This window comes from Littorina saxatilis, linkage group LG6 (genome assembly GCF_037325665.1).
Source record: "Littorina saxatilis isolate snail1 linkage group LG6, US_GU_Lsax_2.0, whole genome shotgun sequence".
Lineage (NCBI taxonomy): Eukaryota > Metazoa > Mollusca > Gastropoda > Littorinimorpha > Littorinidae > Littorina > Littorina saxatilis.
The window spans coordinates 12,751,851-12,774,934 of record NC_090250.1 but is presented as its reverse complement, the minus strand read 5'-3'; the positions used below and the strand labels follow the sequence as shown (position 1 = coordinate 12,774,934).

General features: G+C 41.7%; 1 protein-coding gene across 1 annotated transcript in view; it reads right to left on the bottom strand.

Annotated features, from left to right (window-relative positions):
* Positions 1 to 6,038: 6,038 nt before the first annotated feature.
* The window catches only part of LOC138969678 (protein inturned-like), a 43,662-nt gene continuing 26,616 nt past the window's right edge, over positions 6,039 to 23,084 (bottom strand). Inside the window, exons 3-16 of the mRNA XM_070342536.1 lie at positions 21,631 to 21,716; positions 20,676 to 21,025; positions 19,871 to 19,960; positions 17,742 to 17,973; positions 14,103 to 14,156; positions 13,710 to 13,772; positions 11,949 to 12,173; positions 10,798 to 10,847; positions 10,259 to 10,360; positions 9,453 to 9,744; positions 8,870 to 8,964; positions 8,071 to 8,251; positions 7,372 to 7,517; positions 6,039 to 6,924 (exon numbers count right to left, since the gene is read on the bottom strand). Coding sequence (XP_070198637.1) covers positions 6,807 to 6,924; positions 7,372 to 7,517; positions 8,071 to 8,251; positions 8,870 to 8,964; positions 9,453 to 9,744; positions 10,259 to 10,360; positions 10,798 to 10,847; positions 11,949 to 12,173; positions 13,710 to 13,772; positions 14,103 to 14,156; positions 17,742 to 17,973; positions 19,871 to 19,960; positions 20,676 to 21,025; positions 21,631 to 21,716 — 2,084 coding nt within the window. The 3' untranslated portion in view covers positions 6,039 to 6,806. The remainder of the gene's footprint in view (positions 6,925 to 7,371; positions 7,518 to 8,070; positions 8,252 to 8,869; positions 8,965 to 9,452; positions 9,745 to 10,258; positions 10,361 to 10,797; positions 10,848 to 11,948; positions 12,174 to 13,709; positions 13,773 to 14,102; positions 14,157 to 17,741; positions 17,974 to 19,870; positions 19,961 to 20,675; positions 21,026 to 21,630; positions 21,717 to 23,084) is intronic.

Here is a 23,084-nt window from a genome sequence, read left to right as displayed (position 1 = left end):
GACAGCATGAATGCTGCTTTATTATTGCCACCTAGTCAAGTATGGAACAATCATAACTTATTTTCTCCACCTTTCTTTCATCTGAAAAGGTTTTGCAGGGCTGCATTCCTTTTTTCTTCCCAGCAGGAAGTATAAATTGATGCATTTATTGAATTGTCAGAATATTGTGTGCTGAAGTTTAAAGGCACACTCCTTCTCGCAAAAACAGTTTGGCTCACCATGTCGGATCACCTGGCCAGGCGTTTACATGGGATGAAACCATCCTGCAACTTGTTCACATACCAACAATCAATATACTGCTGTAGCAAATTGGAATGTGTGTATTAATTAATTTTGTGGTGGCTTTTAAAAAAAAAAAAAGTCATCAAAATATTCCCAGGCTGTTCATTTTTGGTATGTGACCAAGTGGAGGGGATGGTCTTATCCCCTGTAAAAGCCTGGCCGGACTCCAGATGGTGATTTAAAACAAACTGTTTTCACGAGAAGGAGTGTGCCTTTCTTTCACATGTAATGGGTGATGTCAGCCACCTCAGATGTTTCCAGGCTTTTACATTATGAGCATCATTCAACTTTAACACAAAACCAAAATGTAACGGACTCTACTTTCTGTGCAGAGCGGGAAGTTGTGGTTCCATGTTTTTGGTAGCAGAGACCGGTGTCACCATGTTAATCTAATACACGTACAGCCAAAACATGCCACTCTGCACAGAAACCAGACAGGCTGTGGATTGTGTGCATGTGTTCCACAGGAAGGATCGATGCTCTCATGTTCCACAGGAAGGATCGATGCTCTCATGTTCCACAGGAAGGATCGATGCTCTCATGTTCCACAGGAAGGATCGATGCTCTCATGTTCCCTGTGAAGGCCTGGACACATCTGTGATGGTTGACATTATCAGTCGCACAGGAAAGAATTAAATTGTTTATGTTTTAACTTTCAGTTTCAAAACTCTTTTCATTCAAAACGTGTCAAACTAATCGGTAGTGTTTGGTTTAGCTACTGGTTGCATTAGTCCATGCTGCCTTTCTGAGATGAACTATTACAGGCATACACAGTTGCAGGCGTATGCTTCAATCACACATTACGCAATTACACACACTTAGCAATTGGTTGCGTGCCTTCACAGAAATTCCTATTTGAAATTATTCCAATAATTGCTGTTGGTACAGATTACCTACCGGTATATGTTTGAATAAAGTTTTTATATTGTTTGTTCACTGACTTTGTGTTCTCTTACTGCATGCTCAGTCATCATAATCATCATCATTTTGTTTGTCAAGAAACACATTCTCACACACAAAGCAATAAAAACCAGTTTTTCCACAAAAATGTATTCTGCATTTACAGAAATACCCAGATATGACATTTTGATGAGGTTGACATGGTTGCAAGGAGGGAAGACCTGTGCCACAGAAAATACTACCCCCACAGAATGAACAATATAGATAACATACTGCACGAACAGTGACCTTCATCCCCACCCACAGTCTGCAGAGGAAGACACTGTTGATCCTCCAACACTGACACTAAACTATGTGTAACCGACCTAATGCAGAGGAGGTGAACAATACATGTATAACAGTTCACCAGATGTATTGCACTTATCACATTACAAAGAACAAAGATACAGAATATTATGCCCTGAGAAGAAAAAAAAAACATGCTGTTTATAATAATCTATGCACAGTATTTACAAATGCAACAGTTGTAAAAAAAAAAAACGCAAAAACCGTAAAGAGCACTTTACAATACAGACAGGAGATATTGTTCTGTGTGGACAACTCTCTGCCTTCCTCTCTAGACAACTCTCTGCCTTCCTCTCTAGACAACTCTCTGCCTTCCTCTCTAGACAACTCTCTGCCTTCCTCTCTAGACAACTCTCTGCCTTCCTCTCTAGACAACTCTCTGCCTTCCTCTCTAGACAACTCTCTGCCTTCCTCTCTAGACAACTCTCTGCCTTCCTCTCTAGACAACTCGATCTCTGCCTTACTCTCTATCTCTCTCCTTGCAGCTTTACAAAATGTTCTGAGCTTTGCAAATAAACAAATTAAGCTCCCCCTCAGGCAAAGATCATGTATAAGTGCATATTTTCAGGATGGGACTTCAGTCCAGAAAAATGTACGGATCAATGTTGGACGTCCTGAAAGGCTAACTCAATGTAGTCAGCTATTTAAATTATTTGCTCCACTGACAAATTATATTCAAAACAAACAACTGCAAAAACTATATAACTGGCCATTTGAAAATTCCCAAGCGCAATATGTTATGCTATGCAAACTAGCATTTGTCTCCATCCTCACACAAGTGCAATCTTGATGACAAAAATGTCACCACTCTAAACAAGTGCGCAATTTTCATTACATTTCTTATTGCCATTCAAACACACCCAGTGCAACTCTAGTCTCAACATGAGAGCTGTGTCAGAAACAAAAACCTGTGACCAAAGCATGAATAATAAGTACCAGTGCACTCAAAGCAATGCATTCCATAAACTCTCCTTCATTCTGTTCACTGGTAACACTTAAAAAAAAAAAAGGCATCATTATACCGCTACACGTACCTCTGAGAAAAAAATTATTCGGTACCTCTTGACAAGTACGAATCTTTGTTCTCACTTAAACAAAAACAAAAAACCCCGATCTTTTTGTCATACCAAATGGCCAAATCAAATGAATATGTCATACGTACTTATAAGAGGAAAAATCTGTTAAACGAAACACTACATGTACTACTGGTTTTAAATTTTAGTTCAATTTTTTTTCTCTGCATCTTCTTACTGGTTAATTTACCTACAATTTCCAGTTAATGCAGTACCTGACATAGAGTTATAATTACAGTACAATGTACCTTCCATGAATGCTGTAGAATAAACACAAATTCAAGAACTCGTGAATGGACACATTTAGAGCCCGCCAAAAGTGTCCCTACATTGACGCCATTCCGAGGGACAACAGAAGGCGACCTGAAGGGAAGTGTCCTCTCATCACACACTGCACACATTCAAGACATTCAAAAGTCTGCAAAAATCAGGTCTTAAAAAAGGATGTAGTCTTAAAACGGAGGTAAATTAACAGATGTTATGAAGAGTACATCTGAAAAATCAAGGTCTTAAAAAGTGAAAATCTTAAATTGGGCGGTTTGAAAGGGGAATTCCACTGTTCACCTCTTGCAAGTTACCACAAATTACCACCATAGACAATTCCTGCACCTCCCCCCCTTGCCCTCATAAAAAATATCTTGTCTAAAAAATATTAAAAAAAGAAACACACACACACACCAGCAGTCACAGGCATACATTTCTAACACACTATACTCTATGATCAACCAAATATAGGTACTGACAATTACAGTTACAATGTATATACAAGGAAATGCCTCTTTTCTTTCAAATATATGTATTGCACAATATGACAAATAGCTGCATACAAATCAACATCAAAATCTAGTTGATCAGTAAACAATAACTGCTCAACTGTTGACTGCAATTTACAGTCTAAAGTAGATCAAGCAAGTAAGTTAACCACCAATAAAATAAATGTCTGCGACTGTACAGTTTTAGAAGTAATGTCTGTGACTGTACAGTTTTAGAAGAAATGTCTGTGACTGTACAATTTTGGAAGTCAAATCTGTGACTGTACAGTTTAGGAAGTAATGTCTGTGATTGTACAGTCCCCGGCAAAAGAAATGCAACTCATTCGCGCCCGCTGTTGCGAGTGATTTTTCGTCATTTTCAAATTGTCGTAAAATATGAACCAGATAAGATAAATCAAAAAGAAAAACAGATTTGTAGAGGATAATGTACTGGCTGGACGACAAGTGCATAGTATTTAATTGTTTTTATCGTTTACTTGTTCATAAATTGTGTTAAACAGGGTAGGGGTCAAGCGAGTCGTGATTGCAGGCAAACATGTCTCTTCAACATGCTGAGAAAATCATAAAAATGCACAAAAAAATACCAAAAAATAAAATTTTTAGAGGAAATTCATTTCTCAACAGCACCATTTAATTAGAATTATTCGCCAAAGCGTTTAAGACTAAAATAAATGAGCAAAGATCACTTAGACAGTGTTAAAAAGAGTTGTTTGGCAAAAGCTTATTCGCACGAAATCGACGTGATGATTTCTTTAAAAAACAGGTGTTATTTGTGGCCAAGTGTCTGATCTACACGATCAAACTATAACTAGAAACAAAAAAGTGCGGGTTTTTAAAAAAACTTTTTTTTACATTGATCGATTAGCGATAGTGATTCGTATGAAAATACTATGAAGCCAAACGCATACGTCCCCCCTCCCTCAACACATATTTACACACACATGCACACAAATACACACACGCATATGCATACACACACACAGACACGCACATCCATACATACAGATAAACGAAAAGACAGATAAACGAACAAAGTCGCGATGTGCAGGAGCGCTAAGCAGTGCTAAAATGGACGCCAACTGTCACTTTGATGATCGCTGTCCCAAACAGTTTGTCTGTCGCTATTTCTCCAAAGTTATTTTTCTTTAAAAAAAACGCACTTTTTTGTTTCTAGTTATAGTTTGATTGTGTAGATCAGACACTTGGCCACAAATAACACCTGTTTTTTAAAGAAATCATCACGTCGATTTCGTGCGAATAAGCTTTTGCCAAACAACTCTTTTTAACACTGTCTAAGTGATCTTTGCTCATTTATTTTAGTCTTAAACGCTTTGGCGAATAATTCTAATTAAATGGTGCTGTTGAGAAATGAATTTCCTCCAAAAATGTTATTTTTTTGTAATTTTGTTTTGCATTTTTATGATTTTCTCAGCATGTTTGCCTGCAATCACGACTCGCTTGACCCCTACCCTGTTTAACATAATTTATGAACAAGTAAACGATAAGAGGCGAAGCCTTCAAGGCTCCCGTAAGAAATCGACAAACAGTAACACAAACTCAATCACTCCGACGTCACACATACACACACACAGTAAGCATAGACACGGTGCAAGAGTGGGAGACACTAGATCTAGATCTGTCTGTCTGTAGCCTACTTACGGGGACACGACTGCCACTGAGATCGACACTGCCCTTTCAACCTGTAGGAAATCTCCTTTGGTATCTTCTTTATCTATTTTTTCTGGAGCCGCTACGAAACCGAACAATGTGAAATCGTCTTCCCCGAATCGGCGAATGCAGCTCGGTTAGAACTGAGAAGTGAATCTATACCACAATCCTTCACGCGATCTGACCTAACCTTGACCCCTGACCTGGTCTACATACCACACACAACACAAACCAGTCACCTGTTTTTACCCCCCCAAAAAACCAAGAGGCGAAGCCTTCAAGGCTCCCGTCAGAAATCGACAAACAGTAACACAAACTCAATCACTCCGTCACACAACACACACACAGTAAGCATAGACACGGTGCAAGAGTGGGAGACGCTAGATCTAGATCTGTCTGTACTTACGGGGACACGACTGCCACTGAGATCGACACTGCCCTTTCGACAGCGCTTCTTCGCGCAGACACTGAAAACACGCTGTGCAGATCAACCTGTAGGAAATCTCCTTTGGTATTTTCTTTATCTATTTTTTCTGGAGCCGCTACGAAACCGAACAATGTGAAATCGTCTTCCCCGAATCGGCGAACTGCAGCTGGTAGGTGAGAACTGTATCTATACCACAATCCTTCACGCGATCTGACCTAACCTTGACCCCTGACCTGGTCTACATACCACACACAACACAAACCAGTCACCGGTTTTTACCACCCCAAAACCCACCACCACCCGTTTTCTTTGGATAGGCCTACACACTTTATCTACATACGTGCCGACGAAATGTTGATCATTGCTTCCATACTTTGAAGCTGTTGCTTGGATAATAACCCGGTAAAATTAGTATTTCGGTGTTCAGTCAAATGTTAAAGTTTCTATCACACACGCACACACGCACGCACGCACGCACAGACAGACAAAAGTTAGCATCGCATAGGCTACACTTACGTGAGCCAAAAACAATTAAATACTATGCACTTGTCGTACAGCCAGTAAATTATCCTCTACGAATCTGTTTTTCTTTTTTGATTTATCTTATCTGGTTCATATTTTACGACAATTTGAAAATGACAAAAAATCACTCGCAACAGCGGGCGCGAATGAGTTGCATTTCTTTCGCCGGGGACTGTACAGTTCTGGAAGTAATGTCTGTGACGGTACAGTTTTGGAAGTAATGTCTGTGATTGTACAGTTCTGGAAGAAATGTCTGTGACTGTACAGTTTTGGAAGAAATGTCTGTGACGGTACAGTTTTGGAAGTAATATCTGTGATTGTACAGTTCTGGAAGTAATGTCTGTGACTGTACAGTTTTGGAAGTAATGTCTGTGACTGTACAGGTTTTTGACTTTACAGTTTTGAAACTAATGTGTACTTTAGATGCACTTTGCTTCTTAATGACAAGATTAAACTTATTCACTTATTGCTGCTACCCTGATGTCAACCACGTAGCCCAGTTCAGAGTGAAGCTGGCAAATAATGCCAATTTTATAGAAAAACACTTTTTCATCACTTTTTTTAGTGTCATTTGTGTGTCAAGCCCTCTCCTTTTCTGTGCAATTCTGGATCTGTCGCTGGCTGTCACATGGCAAATTACCAACACCTTTAAAAAAAGAATGCGAAACAGAAATGCCCATGTGCCTGACATAAAAACAATCCATATATTTATGATGTCAGGTAGATGAAGCAGCTTGCAACAGTTAGTTGGTTGAGGCTGTTCATAGGAGTGGAAGGGTCCATGATGTGAGTGAAGGGAGACTGGGATGCCCAGTGTCACGTGGAAGACAAAGAGCCCAGGCTCAGGCGGAAGGCAAGTTCAATGACGTTCTGTTGGGCCGACTCATGGAAGCACACGTACACCTCTCGACTGTGTATGTTCCGGAATTTCCTCCTGCAGAATACATGAGACAAACATGTATGAGAACAATTCAGGGCAATCCCATGCTGTATATCTCCCAGTATTAGCATATAGAACTGACATGTGCATCAAACTTATCTACTCTCCCGCCGATTCCTCTGTATATGTGCTGAAAACATTTATTCATGAGTTACCTTACTCCTCTGGCTGACTACATGCAAGCATCTGTGCGCACACACACACACACACACACACACACACACACACACACACACACACACACACACACACACACACACACACACACACACACACACACACACACACACTTCTTCCTATCTCTCTTTTACACACACAATCACGCCTCTTTTTTTTCTTAATTTATTTTTGACACACACACACACACATGCATACACATACACAAACATACACAGAGAATCAATGCCATATGACTCCAGAAAAAAGTAAGTCAAGACGTACCCCACCACCCAGTAAGCCAGAGTGGTCGGCGGCTTCTTGCTGTCCGCTCTGTCGGGCAGGCTACAGGTGAACAGGACGCCCTCCTCATGGCACGACCTCAGGCTCCTGTCACCATGGAAATCCTCCAACAGGCTTTCACTGGAATACTGGTGTAAACAAGAAATCACAATGATTTTGAATGAGGAGAAAAGAACAGAAATAGTCTTGGCTGTAAATCATGCTGAGAACACACAGCTGCTGATCCACAACACTAAAATAACAGACAAGCGCAGGCCATGTGAAAACACCGGAAAAATCTGAAGGACCAACTCATCAAGCATACTGACTTACTAATGCATCTGAACGCAGAAGTCTGATAACTACAGAGTACTGTGAAGCCGACACATATAACTGATCACCATGTACAAATGGTTTCTGAGTTGTTCTATAGGTGGCCAGAAAAACATCCATAAGCACTATTCCACAATCAAACCATGAATCAGGACTTGGGCAGAATGCCCACTCTTCTGAAACTATTTTTCATCATCAGAAAAATAATACATTACCATTGCTGAACATCACTCATCACCCGAGAGCATCCATATTGATAGAGGTCATCAATGAGTTTGGCGCCACAGTAGGCATAGAGAGTAGCATTACACATCAGGTCACAAGATCATTCATCATCACGGAGATACACCACACAAGTTGTGAACTGACCTTAGCCTTGACCTTGGAGAAGTCTGAATGAATGCGAGCAGCGCAGCGGTAGAAATTCTCCACCACTTGTTGCTGAAGACCCCCACTGTCCTCACTGTCTGCAGGGGAGGTAATCAGCACCCCCTCCTGTTCGTTCACTTGACAAAACACCAACAAGGAGTTCTCTTTTCCTGAGCTCAGCCTGAAAACACAAACATCATTGATTTGACTATTGAAAGTCTTCTGCCACTGTTGATCCGATTACTGCATACATGTTTCATTTTGTATTTTAGTCATTACCTTTGTGATTGTCCTCTGAGTGCATGCGGTGCTAAGAGACAATGTTCCATCTCTACGTTAACATGAACATCCACATAAGTTATCTTATAAAAATGGTGTTGTTGACTTATGTACAGTTTTATCAGCCTTCTCATAAACCAATAGAAATAGCTCTCACAATATTCTTCAAGAAGCACAGTTCAGTGTACAAATCTGCAAAGTTATATTTGTACATTAGACTTAACTGACAACTATGCCAATATCATATTTAAATAAATCAGTTTCAGAGGGGCTTTAAATACTACTCTTTCCCATTTTACGAGCATGTTCCGTCTCTATAAACAGACATGCTTTAAAAATTTTTTAAAAAAGCCATATCAACAGCCGAAAACAAGGTGACCTCGCAGAACTGCAAACTGTTCCTAATTCCAAGTGAACATTTTCTGTGTCAAGCTCATCAAGATTTACCAATGCTGCAAACACTAACAAAAACCACTTCTTGCAGGAAGCAAGAGAATTCAAAAAGCACTGAATGTCTTACTTGCAAGTGTTGATGTCACTGTCTATAACAAAGCTTGGTTTGATCAGTGCTGAACTCTGGGCAGGTGGGTACAGCCGACCTTTTCTTCGCGTGTTCTGCAAAATAAACAACACATGAAACATGCTCAAGATATGCCTTGACAGGACTATTGCTAAGTTGCGTACATGCCCCCTTACCAGAAAGCCACCCAGAAGAAAAAAAAAACTAATATTCATGACACACACAAAAGTTGGTCTTACATAACAGTTCATGAATTGCAACTGTTACTGCAGATTTCTTTGGAAGCTTAACAAAACAGAGCCTTCTTCATCTACATCATTTTTGATCGAATTCTTATGCTACATGCTTTTTGCGAGCCTTTTAGGATTTTACACAACGAATTGTTCTGGTAAAAATAGTTCCCTCCCTGCAAAACGCTTTTCATCTTTAACAGTTCAAATTCAGTTAGTCTAAATTTAAGTGACAACCCAATAGATCAAAATGCACAACAAACCTGTGATAAGAAGCTGAGTCAATACTGCAAAGAAATGCAAATTGCTTCAAAAACAAAGTCAATACACAAATTCTAAAAAAGAATGCAAACCTTAAGGTATCCTTCATTACTGCCACCGCTTTCACTGGACCCATCAGACGCCATGGACGCCATTCTCCACTCCCCCCTGCCTCCCTTGTAGCTGACCCCATTGGCTGTAAGCATGGAGGAGTTGCTAAGGCCAACCAGGCCGTTGGCATGGTGATTGTTGTTGAGACTGAGGGCGAGAGAGGCCGTGCTTTTGACAAAGTTGTCTAGGACACGATGGGGGGAGTCTAACAACAAATGTTGAGCTAGCAGTTTGTCAGCACTGGTGGTGGCTGGTAACCCATCACCGCTCAACCTGTCGCAACAAACAAAATATATTTGGTTATCATTTTGTTTCTTTGTTGCACATGTACTTTGGACTTAGTGTTCTCTTTCTTAACATCACATAGCCAATAGACGATTTTTGGAAATAACTCCGTCAGTTTTGTATGGGTTGTGGGAGAGTGACCTTTTCTTGCCAAACCTTGTACAAACATTGAAGGGGCCAATCACTGGTGAGGGGTGTGTCGGAAACATGTGCATGCCCCACCAATGTTTGTACAAAGTTTGTATTTTAGTATGCGTTGAAGTCTCACGCATTTTTTTTAGTCTTTTGTTTATTTTTGTAATACAAATTTCCTGAATTTCCCCTTTTGTTTTTCACTACACACACACACAAGAATGCACACATTCATACACATTCACACGCATAAATATTTCATTTTAATGTTCAACCAACACAAGTGTTTATGAACATATGGATAGGAAACAGCTGGATCATACTACGTAACACAATGGAGACACAAATACAATATGAGAAAGAATCCTACCTGATTTCACAAGCAGAGACAATGTCTGCAGTCTGAAGTTGAACCAGAGCAGCCCGCGCTTGGTCCACATAAAATGGGTCTGGCAGCCGTACTCCCTCAAACCTGTTCGACGAAAAAAAAAGAGGCGCGTTAGGTCAATAGACCCTCATCTTTCACAGATGTAATACTCACAACTTATTGTTATATAAAAGAAAGACAACACCCAAGTGTTCTGCTTGTGCTTTGATGTAAAAAGAAATTTGAGACATATTTTATTGTCGTTTTTATGCTGCTGGTTATCATGCCTTTTCCTTAAGACAACTGCCTGTTTGTTTTCAAGAAAAATAAATAACCATTTGATGCAGTAACTGTAGATTATAATAGTGCCAAGATAAGCCTGAGAAAAAAAGTAATTCATACATGTCATCAGTTCGGTCTTTGTGGCAATTAATAACCACTTCAATTTCAATGTATGTGTCTTGTGTGCATTTACAAGGCAATTGATCAAATAAGTGATGATGTTATCTGAATTTCAATGGTTATAATATCGATGTACTTACTGTGTGGAGCATCCCCCAGCCTCCAAGATACAAGCAAGCAGAGTATTTTTCTGCAATGAACAATAAACAGTTGAAGCAATAAGCCCTCAAAATGTCTGTCTATATCATTTCAGTTATTCTGTGCTTAAAAGATTTGTATTCCCACATTCAGCATGCAAAAGGCCAGGACAAAACAAAAACACACACACGCATCCTAAAAATTCACACTGACGATTAAAACAGGTAAAGTATGCATGTTACACCATATCCACTTGATTTCCAGTGCACAAACTAGTTGGCAGCAGACTTTCTATGTTTACGCTATAGATAAGGATAAGGATAACATATCATATCGTCCTGTGAGGTTACCCTCTGCCAATGCAGAAGGCACGCTACCCTTTATTTTATTTTTCCCGACATGCATGTATTCATGCATTACAAGCCATGAGATTATCGCTGTGAACTATGGATTGACAAAGTTGCAGAAAAGTCAAATCACCAGCTGATAAACATTACAGAGTCAAATTATCCTTTCCTTGTTGAGTGGAACCCGATTTAATACTTCCCCCTTTTAAACACTATTGTGACTAGCATTGCCACGGCGTTAACGTCCTGCCTACCCAAGCTTGCCACCAAGAAACTTCCCAAAAAACAGTAACTGTAAAGAAATCTGTCTAGCAAGCTTGAATTAAGTCCAATCACCACCACATTTTGTGTACTAATTAAAAAATGGATGCCCAGTTCAGCCGTGCTATTTATAAGTCTGTCACGCAATTTGTTTTAGCAAAGGGGGGGTGAAAGGGGGATAATTTGTGTTTTTTTACGTTTTTTTGTGTGTGTTTTCTTTTCCACTGCTTTTTTAAAAGGGTTTTGTTTTTTTTCTTTCTTTTTTTCTTTTTTTCTCAATATCACTGCTATTATCGCTTTCTTGAGGCGAAAACAACACGTCGGAATCATGATCTACAGGATCCTCAAGATCCAACATCCGGAGAGGTACTCACCACGCCAACCACCATGAGGTACCAGCTAGCGACACACTGATGCCAAAGGATACTCACCACGCCAACCACCATGAGGTACCAGCTAGCGACACACTGATGCCAAAGGATACTCACCACGCCAACCACCATGAGGTACCAGCTAGCGACACACTGATGCCAAAGGATACTCACCACGCCAACCACCATGAGGTACCAGCGGGCGTGGGGCTCTGAGTAGCCAAAGACGTTGTTGGTGCCTGCCACCTCGTGACACAGCCTGTTGGGGAACACCTCCCTCCACACCAGCAGCTGGTGCAAGGACCGCGTGGTGGACAGGGCCAGCAGTCCACTGTGTTGCAGGTACAGACCCACGTCAGTGGCGTCCTGAGGGCACAGGTGGCTGCATGTGATGCGACCCTGCACAACACACAAACACAGCATACGATAAAGAGGATCACAACACACAAACCAAGGATACGATAAAGCAGATCACAACACACAAACCAAGGATACGATAAAGAGAATCACAACACACAAACACAGGATACGATAAAGAGGATCACACCACACAAACCCACGATACGATAAAGAGAATCACAACACACAAACACAGGATACGATAAAGAGGATCACACCACACAAACCCACGATACGATAAAGAGGATCACAACACACAAACCAAGGATACGATAAAGAGAATCACAACACACAAACACAGGATACGATAAAGAGGATCACAACACACAAACCCACAATACGATAAAGAGGATCACAACACACAAACACAGGATACGATAAAGAGGATCACACCACACAAACCCACGATACGATAAAGAGGATCACAACACACAAACCCACGATACGATAAAGAGGATCACAACACACAAACCCACGATACGATAAAGAGGATCACAACACACAAACCCACGATACGATAAAGAGGATCACAACACACAAACCCACAATACGATAAAGAGGATCACAACACACAAACCCACCATACGATAAAGCAGATCACACCACACAAACCCACGATACGATAAAGAGGATCACAACACACAAACCCACGATACGATAAAGCAGATCACAACACACAAACCAAGGATACGATAAAGAGAATCACAACACACAAACACAGGATACGATAAAGAGGATCACAACACACAAACCCACCATACGATAAAGAGGATCACAACACACAAATCCACCATACGATAAAGAGAATCACAACACACAAACCCACAATACGATAAAGAGGATCACAACACACAAACCCACGATACGATAAAGAGGATCACAACACACAAACCCACGATACGATAAAGAGGATCACAACACACAAACCCACAATACGATAAAGAGGATCACAACACACAAACCCACGATACGATAAAGAGGATCACAACACACAAACCCACGATACGATAAAGAGGATCACAACACACAAACCCACGATGCGATAAAGAGGATCACAACACACACACCCAGGATATTAGCTACAGAGGATGTGAAAACTGCACTCCAGCTGCGTAAAATTACAGCTATGTACTTGATAACCTGATATTCTCAAATTGTTGGAGGTCAAAATGAGGGTTCCACTGTAATAGTAATTTGGTGGGTGCTGACTTGTCTTCATGCCGCTCTGAACATGAGTTGCTATTCGCCTGCTTTCACAAAATATCAGAACACCTGGAAAAATAGTTTCTTTAACAAAGTTGTCAAGACTTTCAAATATATATGAAGACAGTCACAAATCAACAGGCTTTTACTTGCTCCACTAGAACTGAAACCTCAGGTAACCTTACTCCAAAACATTTTCATTCACCCCACAAAAATGCTTGAAAAAGGTATTGGTTTTATTTTTCATAAACAACAATTCCTCATGAACGTTATCACATAATTTCACTTTAACCACTGCTACAGATGATTTGAAGATTTTGATGAAGTGCAAACCTTGTACAAGACCATGGAACCAAGAACTGTAAAGGCCCTTCTGCATCCATAGAAACTGTCAGACTGAAAACACGAAAATGTCTGCATGTAAATAAAGCCTTTTGCACCTGAGAAAACAAGAGTAATGACAAAGACTGTACTGTGGCACGCAGAAACCATAATGATACAGTGATGATGGAATGCACACAGCTTCATTTGCCATTAAAGTGTCATTAAAGATTACTTTGGTAGAATAAATACTTAAGGTGCTTAGTTTAAAATTTCAACATAACCAATCATAGTCACAGTCAACAGCTCAAATTGTTCTGTTGAAAATGGATTTGTGACAAACAAGTCTTTTACTGCTGGTAATACAGATGACTGCTGTTCTAAAGAAAAACACATTTTACTCACCATATCCGCAAAGTCTGCAGATTCATACTCTGTCAGTGTGTTGCTGATAGATACCTGAAAACAACGCACGAACCATGTTAGAGGAAAGCAGAAATGAAGTCATGCATTCAAATAAGATAATCACCAAATTTACTTCTTTAAAGGGGGGAGGGGGGGGGTCACAAGTCTGTCCACCACTTGCATTGCTTCCTTTTTGACAGCAAGCTGGCTGCACATTCTTTCTTTCTTTCTTTATTTGGTGTTTAACGTCGTTTTCAACCACGAAGGTCATATCGCAACGGGGAAAGGGGAAAGATGGGATAGAGCCACTTGTCAATTGTTTCTTGTTCACAAAAGCACTAATCAAAAATTTGCTCCAGGGGCTTGCAACGTACAGCAGTCCCTGCAATGTACGGCCCCTGGCGTGAGCGGACACCTGACATGTACGGACACATGATGACAGTATAAGATGTTTGGTGGCTTGTTGACAGACCAGCTTTTTTGTTGGTCCAAGGGGACCATATCGTCTTTTGTTTCATCTTTATCGACCAAGGTTTTGCTCTGAGTGAACAGTGCAGCTGGCCTCTCTGGCCACAGCCCCAAACAGTACATGGCTGGAGGGAGTGAGAGAGAGGGAGGGGAAGGGGGGGTGGAGGGGTAGCTGGCTAAACTCCGTGGGGTGTGTGGGGTGTCCGGTGTCACAGCATGTCAGCAGGAAGAGCATTGGAGAGAAATAGAGAGGTGTACTCTTCCACACAATTTCCAAGCATCAGTTGTCACGGCTTGGGGTAGGCATTAGTGAGGGAGAGTGGGAGCTGTGTTATGTACAGTGTATTTCCGACTGAAGAGTGAAAAGTCACTGCCATGCCACATGATCGGCATGCAGTCAATAAAGCCAGACAAGAAGAAAATAAATTACATGATTCTGACATGCAGCTCTATCTGCTGCTATTTATTCAAACTGGTTTTCAAGCTTATTCTTGCAAAGCATCTGCACATGCTCCTCTGTGCTGTGTTTGTGTGGCTGCTTTTGTATGTCAGTGCATGGTGAGTGTGTTCACTGCCTTGATGATTTATTTTATCTCTTCTTTTCAACACTTTTCATACAAATCATTTTTACAGAACGTTTAAAGAAGTATTAGGAGTTTATCCCAGCGAAGCTGGAGGTATCCCGTGAACGCTATACTGTAATCGATTTGAGAAATGTGCATACCGAATAATACATGATAAAGAAGGATTCTTTGTGCCCGAAAATGGGCCACAGTTGGAGATGGAAGTTCACCAAAAATTGGGACCATACTAACAAAAATACGGTGGGTAAAATTGGCGCCCCCATTTTTTGAGCAAACGCCACCCAAGGCCGCTTTGGACGGGTAGAAATTCCGTAGTTTCCAAGTCTATGGATAAAGCTCGCGTAAGAAGAATACGTCACGGTCGAAAGTCTTTGACGTCAATTAATGCATCATGACGTCATGCCTCCCTGTAGTCTTTCTCTCTCGCGCAGTGTGTGTGTTTGTGTTCATTTTGTGCACATGTGTTAGTGTTACTGTTTGTGTGTGTGTGTGTGTGTGTGCGTGTGTGTGTGTGTGCGCGCGCACGCGTGCATGAGTCTGTACTCGTGTACGTGTGTGTGTGTGGTGTGTGTGTATTTGTGTGTGTGTGTGTGTGTGTGTGCGCGCACGCGTGCATGAGTCTGTACTCGTGTGTGTGTGTGAGTGAGTGTGTGTGTGTGTGTATTTGTGTGTGTGTGTGTGTGTGTGTGTGCGCACGCGTGCATGAGTCTGTACTCGTGTGTGTGCGCACGCGTGTATGAGTCTGTACTCGTGTGTGTGTGGGGTGTGTGTGTGTGTTTGTATTTGTGTGTGTGTGCGCGCACGCGTGCATGAGTCTGTACTCGTGTGTGTGTGTGAGTGTGTGTGTGGTGTGTGTGTGTGTGTGCATAAGTGTATGTGTGTGCGTGTATGTGTGTTTGTTTGTAAGGGTGTGTATGTCCGTCTGTCCATATGTGCGTATGGGTGTGTGTTTTGTTTCTATGAAGTTTTTGTGAGAGAGTGAGTGAGTGCGTGTGAGTGAGTGTGTGTATGTGTGCGTGTGTGACTTGGGGTGTGTGTGTGTGTAAGAAAGACTGAGAGAGAGGCAGAAAGAGTGTGTGTCACTGTGTGTGTGTGAATGTGTGTGTGCATGAGTTTGTGTGTATGAGTGTGTGTGCATGAGTGTGTGTATGTGTTTGTTTGTAAAGGTGTGTGTGTCCGTCTGTCTATGTGCGTATTTGTTTGTTTGCTTAACGCCCAGCCGACCACGAAGGGCCATAATTATCAGGGCGGTGCTGCTTTGAGATATAAAGTGCGCCACACACAAGGCAGAAGTCGCTGCACAGGCTTCATGTCTCACCCAGTCACATTATTCTGACACCGGACCAACCAGTCCTAGCATGCACTAACCCCATAATGCCAGACGCCAGGCGGAGCAGCCACTAGATTGCCAATTTTAAAGTCTTAGGTATGATCCGGCCTGGGTTCTAACCCACGACCTCCCGATCACGGGGCGGACGCCTTACCACTAGCCCAACCGTGTATGTGCGTACGAGTGTGTGTTTTGTGTGTATGAGATTTGTGTGAGTCAATGTGTGAGTGTGTGTGTGTGTGTGTCTGCGGGTGTGTGCGTGCGTACATGCGTGCCTATGTACATGTGTGTGTGTGTGTGTGTGTGTGTGTGTGTGTGTGTGTGTGTGTGTGTGTGTGTGTGTGTGTGTCTGTTTGTATAGGTGTGTGTCTGTTTGTATAAGAGAGAAAAAAAGAGAGAGAGAGAGAGAGTGGGTGGGTGGGTGTGTGTTTGTACGTGTGCGTAAGTGTATGTGTGTTTGTTTATATGTGCGTATGGGGGTGTGTTTTGTGTGTATGAAGTGTGTGTGAGAGAGTGAGTGAGTGCGTGTGAGTGAGTGTGTATGTGTGTACGTGTGTAACTTGGGGTATGTGTGTGTGTTCGTGTGTGTGTGTGTTTGAAAGAGAGAGAGAGAGAGAGAGAGAGAGAGAGAGAGAGAGAGAGAGAGAGGTTTGTCTTTCGCTGGGATATGCAGTGCCTTGGCGTTGCACATCTACTTAATTGTTATTGTTTAGTAGCCACAAGAAGTGATTAGCATAGACTCAATCCTGTTGTTTGTGTGTCTCTGTGTGAGTGTATGGGGGAGGGGGTGGTGTGGTCACCCCTCCCGTGACCGGACACCTGCAATGTACGGACAGTTTTGCTATGTCCCAAGGGTGTCCGTTCATGAGAGGGACTGCTGTAGTACAATATATTACCTTACTGGGAGAATGCAAGTTTCCAGTACAAAGGACTTAACATTTCTTACATACTGCTTGACTAAAATCTTTAAAAAAATTGACTATATTCTATACAAGAAACACTTAACAAGGGTAAAAGGAGAAACAGAATCCGTTAGTCGCCTCTTACGACATGCTGGGGAGCATCGGGTAAATTCTTCCCCCTAACCCGCGGGGGGTGGCTACACATTGTACAGCTTCTGACAGGACTCTTTACATTCCAGATTACAAGGCATTGTTCATAGACAACCACAAAGGATTACATCTGGGTTTGTTTTTGTGCGTGTTACTTTTCTTTGGTTATTTTTTAAGTCATAATAAGAAATGGTGTAATGCTTACTGCTACATCATCTGGCAATGGGAGGTAATCCATGTAGCCCAGGAGAGAGTTCTGCACACAGCTGGTAGTGCCCTTGATTGTTGGTTTGAGTGAGGTGAAGAGAAAAGAGAAGAAGTCATCCAGCGACTCGTGATGCTGTTCCATGCCAAACGCTTCCCCCACTGTGCCGAACAGCAATCGCACCAACCGCAACATTCCGCTCGTGACCGTCTGCAGCTGACTGGAGTGTAACCTGGCAACAACAACAGTCAAGACATCATCACACTGTAAAGCCTGGTCCAAGTCTCTCTCAATTGATCACGGCAAGCCTTTCTGTCATCTGATGAACAAAGGGAAGTAAGCTCTCTAAATACATAAGACATGTAATAGAGCAAGCAAGAGTTATCCGGAACCATTCTTCTGGCAACAGAGAATAACAAGCATTGAAATGAACCATTCTTCTGGCAACAGAGAATAACAAGCATTGAAATGAACCATTCTTCTGGCAACAGAGAATAACAAGCATTGAAATGAACCAGTCTTCTGGCAACAGAGAATAACAAGCATTAAAATGAACCAGTCTTCTGGCAACAGAGAATAACAAGCATTGAAAAGAACCATTCTTCTGGCAACAGAGAATAACAAGCATTGAAATGAACCATTCTTCTGGCAACAGAGAATAACAAGCATTGAAATGAACCAGTCTTCTGGCAACAGAGAATAACAAGCATTAAAATGAACAAGCAACTTTCATCCTCAATTTCTTTGAAGACCTCTGTGTTTTTCTGCACTAAATGACCAAAATAGGGTAGTTGAACACAACAGCTGGAGACAAGACAGAACAACAAAATGCGTGCAGCTCAGAGCGGCTATGTTTCTTGGACAGGACCAGCCACATTTATCATCGCCAATCTACTAAAGAACCAATGATTATGCGTTTGCAAAAGAAAAATATTGTCACAAGATTCAAAACTATCAGCATTTTCAGGTCTGCAATGTTCTCCAGTCTATTCTAAAAATAAGATTACATACATTTGCTGGTGTGTAATAATAATAATAATAATAAATGAGCATTTATATAGCGCAACATCATAACTTTAAAATGATGCTCTTTGCGCTTGACACATTTAAATTAAAACACAGTTATACAAGCATTTACATCTACATTCATAGACAACAACGCTTAATTAAAAGCATACACCATCAAACATACATTACAAACAATTCTTCCACTAACTAGGTAATAATAGGTGTAGGTGGCAACTCCTTAACTCATTCGCTGCGCGTCTAAATTTCCCCTGTGTTCCCTGCCAACGCGTGATTTAGAGCCATTTTGAAAAAATTATTAAAAATCAACAACACAAGATAACCTTACATACCTTATGTTTTTGCAAAGTTTGGAACTTACTCTTTTAGAAAATATATGAAACATTTGAAAGTACATACCTTTTGTTGTCTTCATATCCAGGCAAAATATCCAATTTGAAGCAAAACAAAAAAACTTTCTACGTCATGGGTTCATCATACACAATGTCATGATCGACACTTGCATTGCCCGAATCATCACCCAAATGATCGTCCATTGGCACAAAATCGTCACCAGAATCTAAAATATCATCTCCATTATCATCATCACTGAGGTCAAGATCAGAACCGTACTGAATAACACGTTCTAGCACTCTTTTCAAGTTACTACGTCTCAGCAGAACGATCCGCCATCTTGGAAAAGTCAAAACACGTGGGTCGCACACCGTCAACAAAATTTTTATTAATCCCAACAATTTAAGGGAAGGAACTGTTTACAGTGAATGGTACCACTGTAGACAGATAGAAGTTCATTGCAGGGGTTGTTTCCCTTGGTCAGCAGGACCGTTTACACCGTTAAAAATTCGTGATATCCGTCGGAACTCAAGTACCGGCACGCAGCCAACGCTAAACACAGGTGTCGGAATTCCAGTTCCGACACGCAGCGAATGAGTTAAAATGTTATCGTCCTTAAATGCTGAACTGATAATGTGAAACCCCAAAGTGTACACAAAATTCATGCAGTATCCTTAAAAGTTTTAAAGCTCATTATCTAAAGAAAGCATTTCTGGTGACAGAACGCAGGTAAGACAAGTGACAAGGCAAACATCTTGTTGAAAACCAACCTTTTAGCAGGAGCGGTGACAATCAGCATGCCCTCGCCTTCTTTGTAGCAAGCAACGTTGACCAGCATTTCAGACACACCTACCGTCAACCTGAGGACAAAATACAACAATTAATCTTTTACTTCATGGTAAGACAAATATAAGAAGTACTAAAATACTTCAGCACAAGTATGTGCATTCAAAGTCAAACTGTACACCAAATCAAATCAGCAATGCAGATAGTCAGCTCCGATATATATATGCCACTGAGTATACAGTGTCAAAACCACAGCTTGGAGTTAATTCTCACTGGGATGTCAATCGCTCGCATGATTTCACCGGTACAGATGACCCACCACGTGCGGAGACAAGCCACTCACTTGTGATTGGCCAACAATGTCACATGTAGCTTACCTCAGTGTTGCCAAAGAGAAACAAGGAAAAGCAACTCTTCTACAACAGTGATGGCGCTAGTATTTTTTCAAACCAGTGGGCAAACTTTTATGACGCAACAGTCCAGAAAAAAACACGGTAGACTGGTCATTGGAACCTGTAAGAGTATAACTTTAAGCGGGTGGTTCATGACGCGAATTTGTGTGCACTGCAAGCGATTTTGATGACACAGCAAAAAACCCACCCGGTAGTTCTAAAATTCAACCAGTAGGTCATACTGGCAGCCAATTTTGTTCCGGTATTTTCTCATTTCAACTTGTAAATTACCGGTAATTACTGTACAACCCATAAACACTTAATTGAGTTATTTCCGAACATTGTCCATAAATATATATGAATAGACTTCTTTGCCTCTAACACTACATTAACTCACATCCTGATGTCGCCGTCGGCGCTGGGTGTCAGGAGATGGTGGAGGGTGAAGAAGGACCCCCTGAGTCTGGCCAGCAGACTGTCCCCCCTGGGGTACTGGTACACCACGTCCTCGTCTTTCTCCCCCCTCTCGTCCGACCTCACCCCCTCCATCGACATGTACACCACGCTCACCCCCTCCAGCCCCTCCCCCCTCCGTCTGGGTGATGTGGGGGAGGAGGTGGTGATGGTGGTGGAGGGTCTGTCCAGCAGAGCTTTCAGGACGCCGCCAGTGTCCAGCAGCAGACGGTCGGTGGCCGGGCTGGGCAAGAGCTGGTGGGAGCTGTCTGCGCGTTCTACCGACAGACGTACCTGAAAAAAGCATGTTCTGCATAGTCATTTAACAGCTAGTAAAGAATTGATTCTGACTTGAAAACTAACAGTAACACCTGTTAATCAAGTCAGAATTATTTTATCTCTATACAATGACACAGGATCAATCCTGCTTCAATATGTGTAATACACTGCAAAAGTACAAGGGTTGGGTTGTCGTTTGTGTTAAGGGCAGGTGGAGGTACCAGCTAAGATATTACAAACTACAGTACATCAAATATATGGAATGGCCAGCAAGGTTCCATGCATGTATATGGTGATATCTGACAGAGAAGTCATTGCTAGCAAAAAGTCAGACAACTGTTTTGCTGCAGTTGTTTATAACTCAGGAATTCAAATACATGTTTGCTGTGGGGATGTAAAAGATGCACATTCACCAGCAATGTTGTTTTAAGCTGTAAACCAAATATTTTCTGACATAAGCACCAGAGAAGGTGACAACCTTGTGACAAAAATTAACTACAAAATCAGCTTGCTGGTTGTTTTCCTGTTGTTCTGTATGCTAATAGCTAGAAATTAAAGTTCCTACATGTATGTTGAAATAACTGATTACTAACACAAAATAACATGGGAGATGGAGGTACCTTTCTGGTCTGGTGAAGACAGGACACAACAGTGTCCAAGTTGCTCCACGTTACCTGCTTGCCATTGATGCTGTGAATCTGGTCACCTGAAAACAACAAACAATGCTCCACTTCAAACTGTGTGAATGCACTGTTCCATTGTTCTCTTCTTCTTCTTCTTCAGCGTTCCAGAAATTCTGGTGACGTGTGAGCTCGTTTGCCCATTATTTTGGGTTCCCCACACTATACTCTGAGAGCATAGTCAGCTTCACTCCGCTTTCGTTGGGTAGACATGCTGGGTATTTTCATGTTTCCATAACCCACCGAACTCCGACATGGATTACAGGATCTTTTCCGTGCGCACTTGGTCTTGTGCTTGCGTGTACACACGAAGGGGGTTAAGTCACTAGCAGGTCTGCACTTAAGTTGACCTGGGAAATCAGAAAAATCTCCACTCTTCACCCACCAGGCGGCAGCGACCGGGATTCGAACTCACGACCTCCCGATTAGGAGGCCGACGTCTTACCACTGCGCCACTTCGCCCGTCATTGTTCTCTAAAATATAACCCACTTGCTAAATACTAAAATAGGCATTGTTTTTAAGTCTGACCGCAGTTTATTAAATACAAAATATCTATCCATCCATAGGTAAATATGCCTATAGCCTGCTTTTGTTTCAAATGCATAACATTAAAATATGACACATGATTGATGCATGTAAATAAGTCATAATCCCTATGCTTTCTTCTGGGTTCAATGTCATCTACAAGTGTGTATACACACATACCTGAAAATGCATAACTCATTTGTTATGAGCAAGCCACAGTCAGGTGTTACTCACTCAAGTTTCAATCACTACTTTGCAAAAGCAATAACTGTCAAACTTTAAAAAATCATGCACATATTTGCAGCCCTAGGCTAAAGTGTCAAACACAAACTGCTTTTTAAGGCTCTCAATCTCATAAAAATTACTGAAGTAAACGGGCGGGGATGTAGCTCAGTCGGTAGCGCGCTGGATTTGTATCCAGTTGGCCGCTGTCAGCGTGAGTTCGTCCCCACGTTCGGCGAGAGATTTATTTCTCAGAGTCAACTTTGTGTGCAGACTCTCCTCGGTGTCCGAACACCCCCGTGTGTACACGCAAGCACAAGACCAAGTGCGCACGAAAAAGATCCTGTAATCCATGTCAGAGTTCGGTGGGTTATAGAAACACAAAAATACCCAGCATGCTTCCTCCGAAAGCGGCGTATGGCTCCCTAAATGGCGGGGTAAAAACGGTCATACACGTAAAAGCCGTGGGAGTTTCAGCCCATGAACGAACAAACAAACTGAAGTAAACAATCTTCTCTATTTATATAAATGGATAAGTAAGGAATGTGTATGTTTCTTAGCACATGTGTGTGGGTGCGTTTGTGCATGCGTGCGTGCATGTGTGTGTGTGTGTATGCATGCCTGTGTGTATACATACACGTGTGTA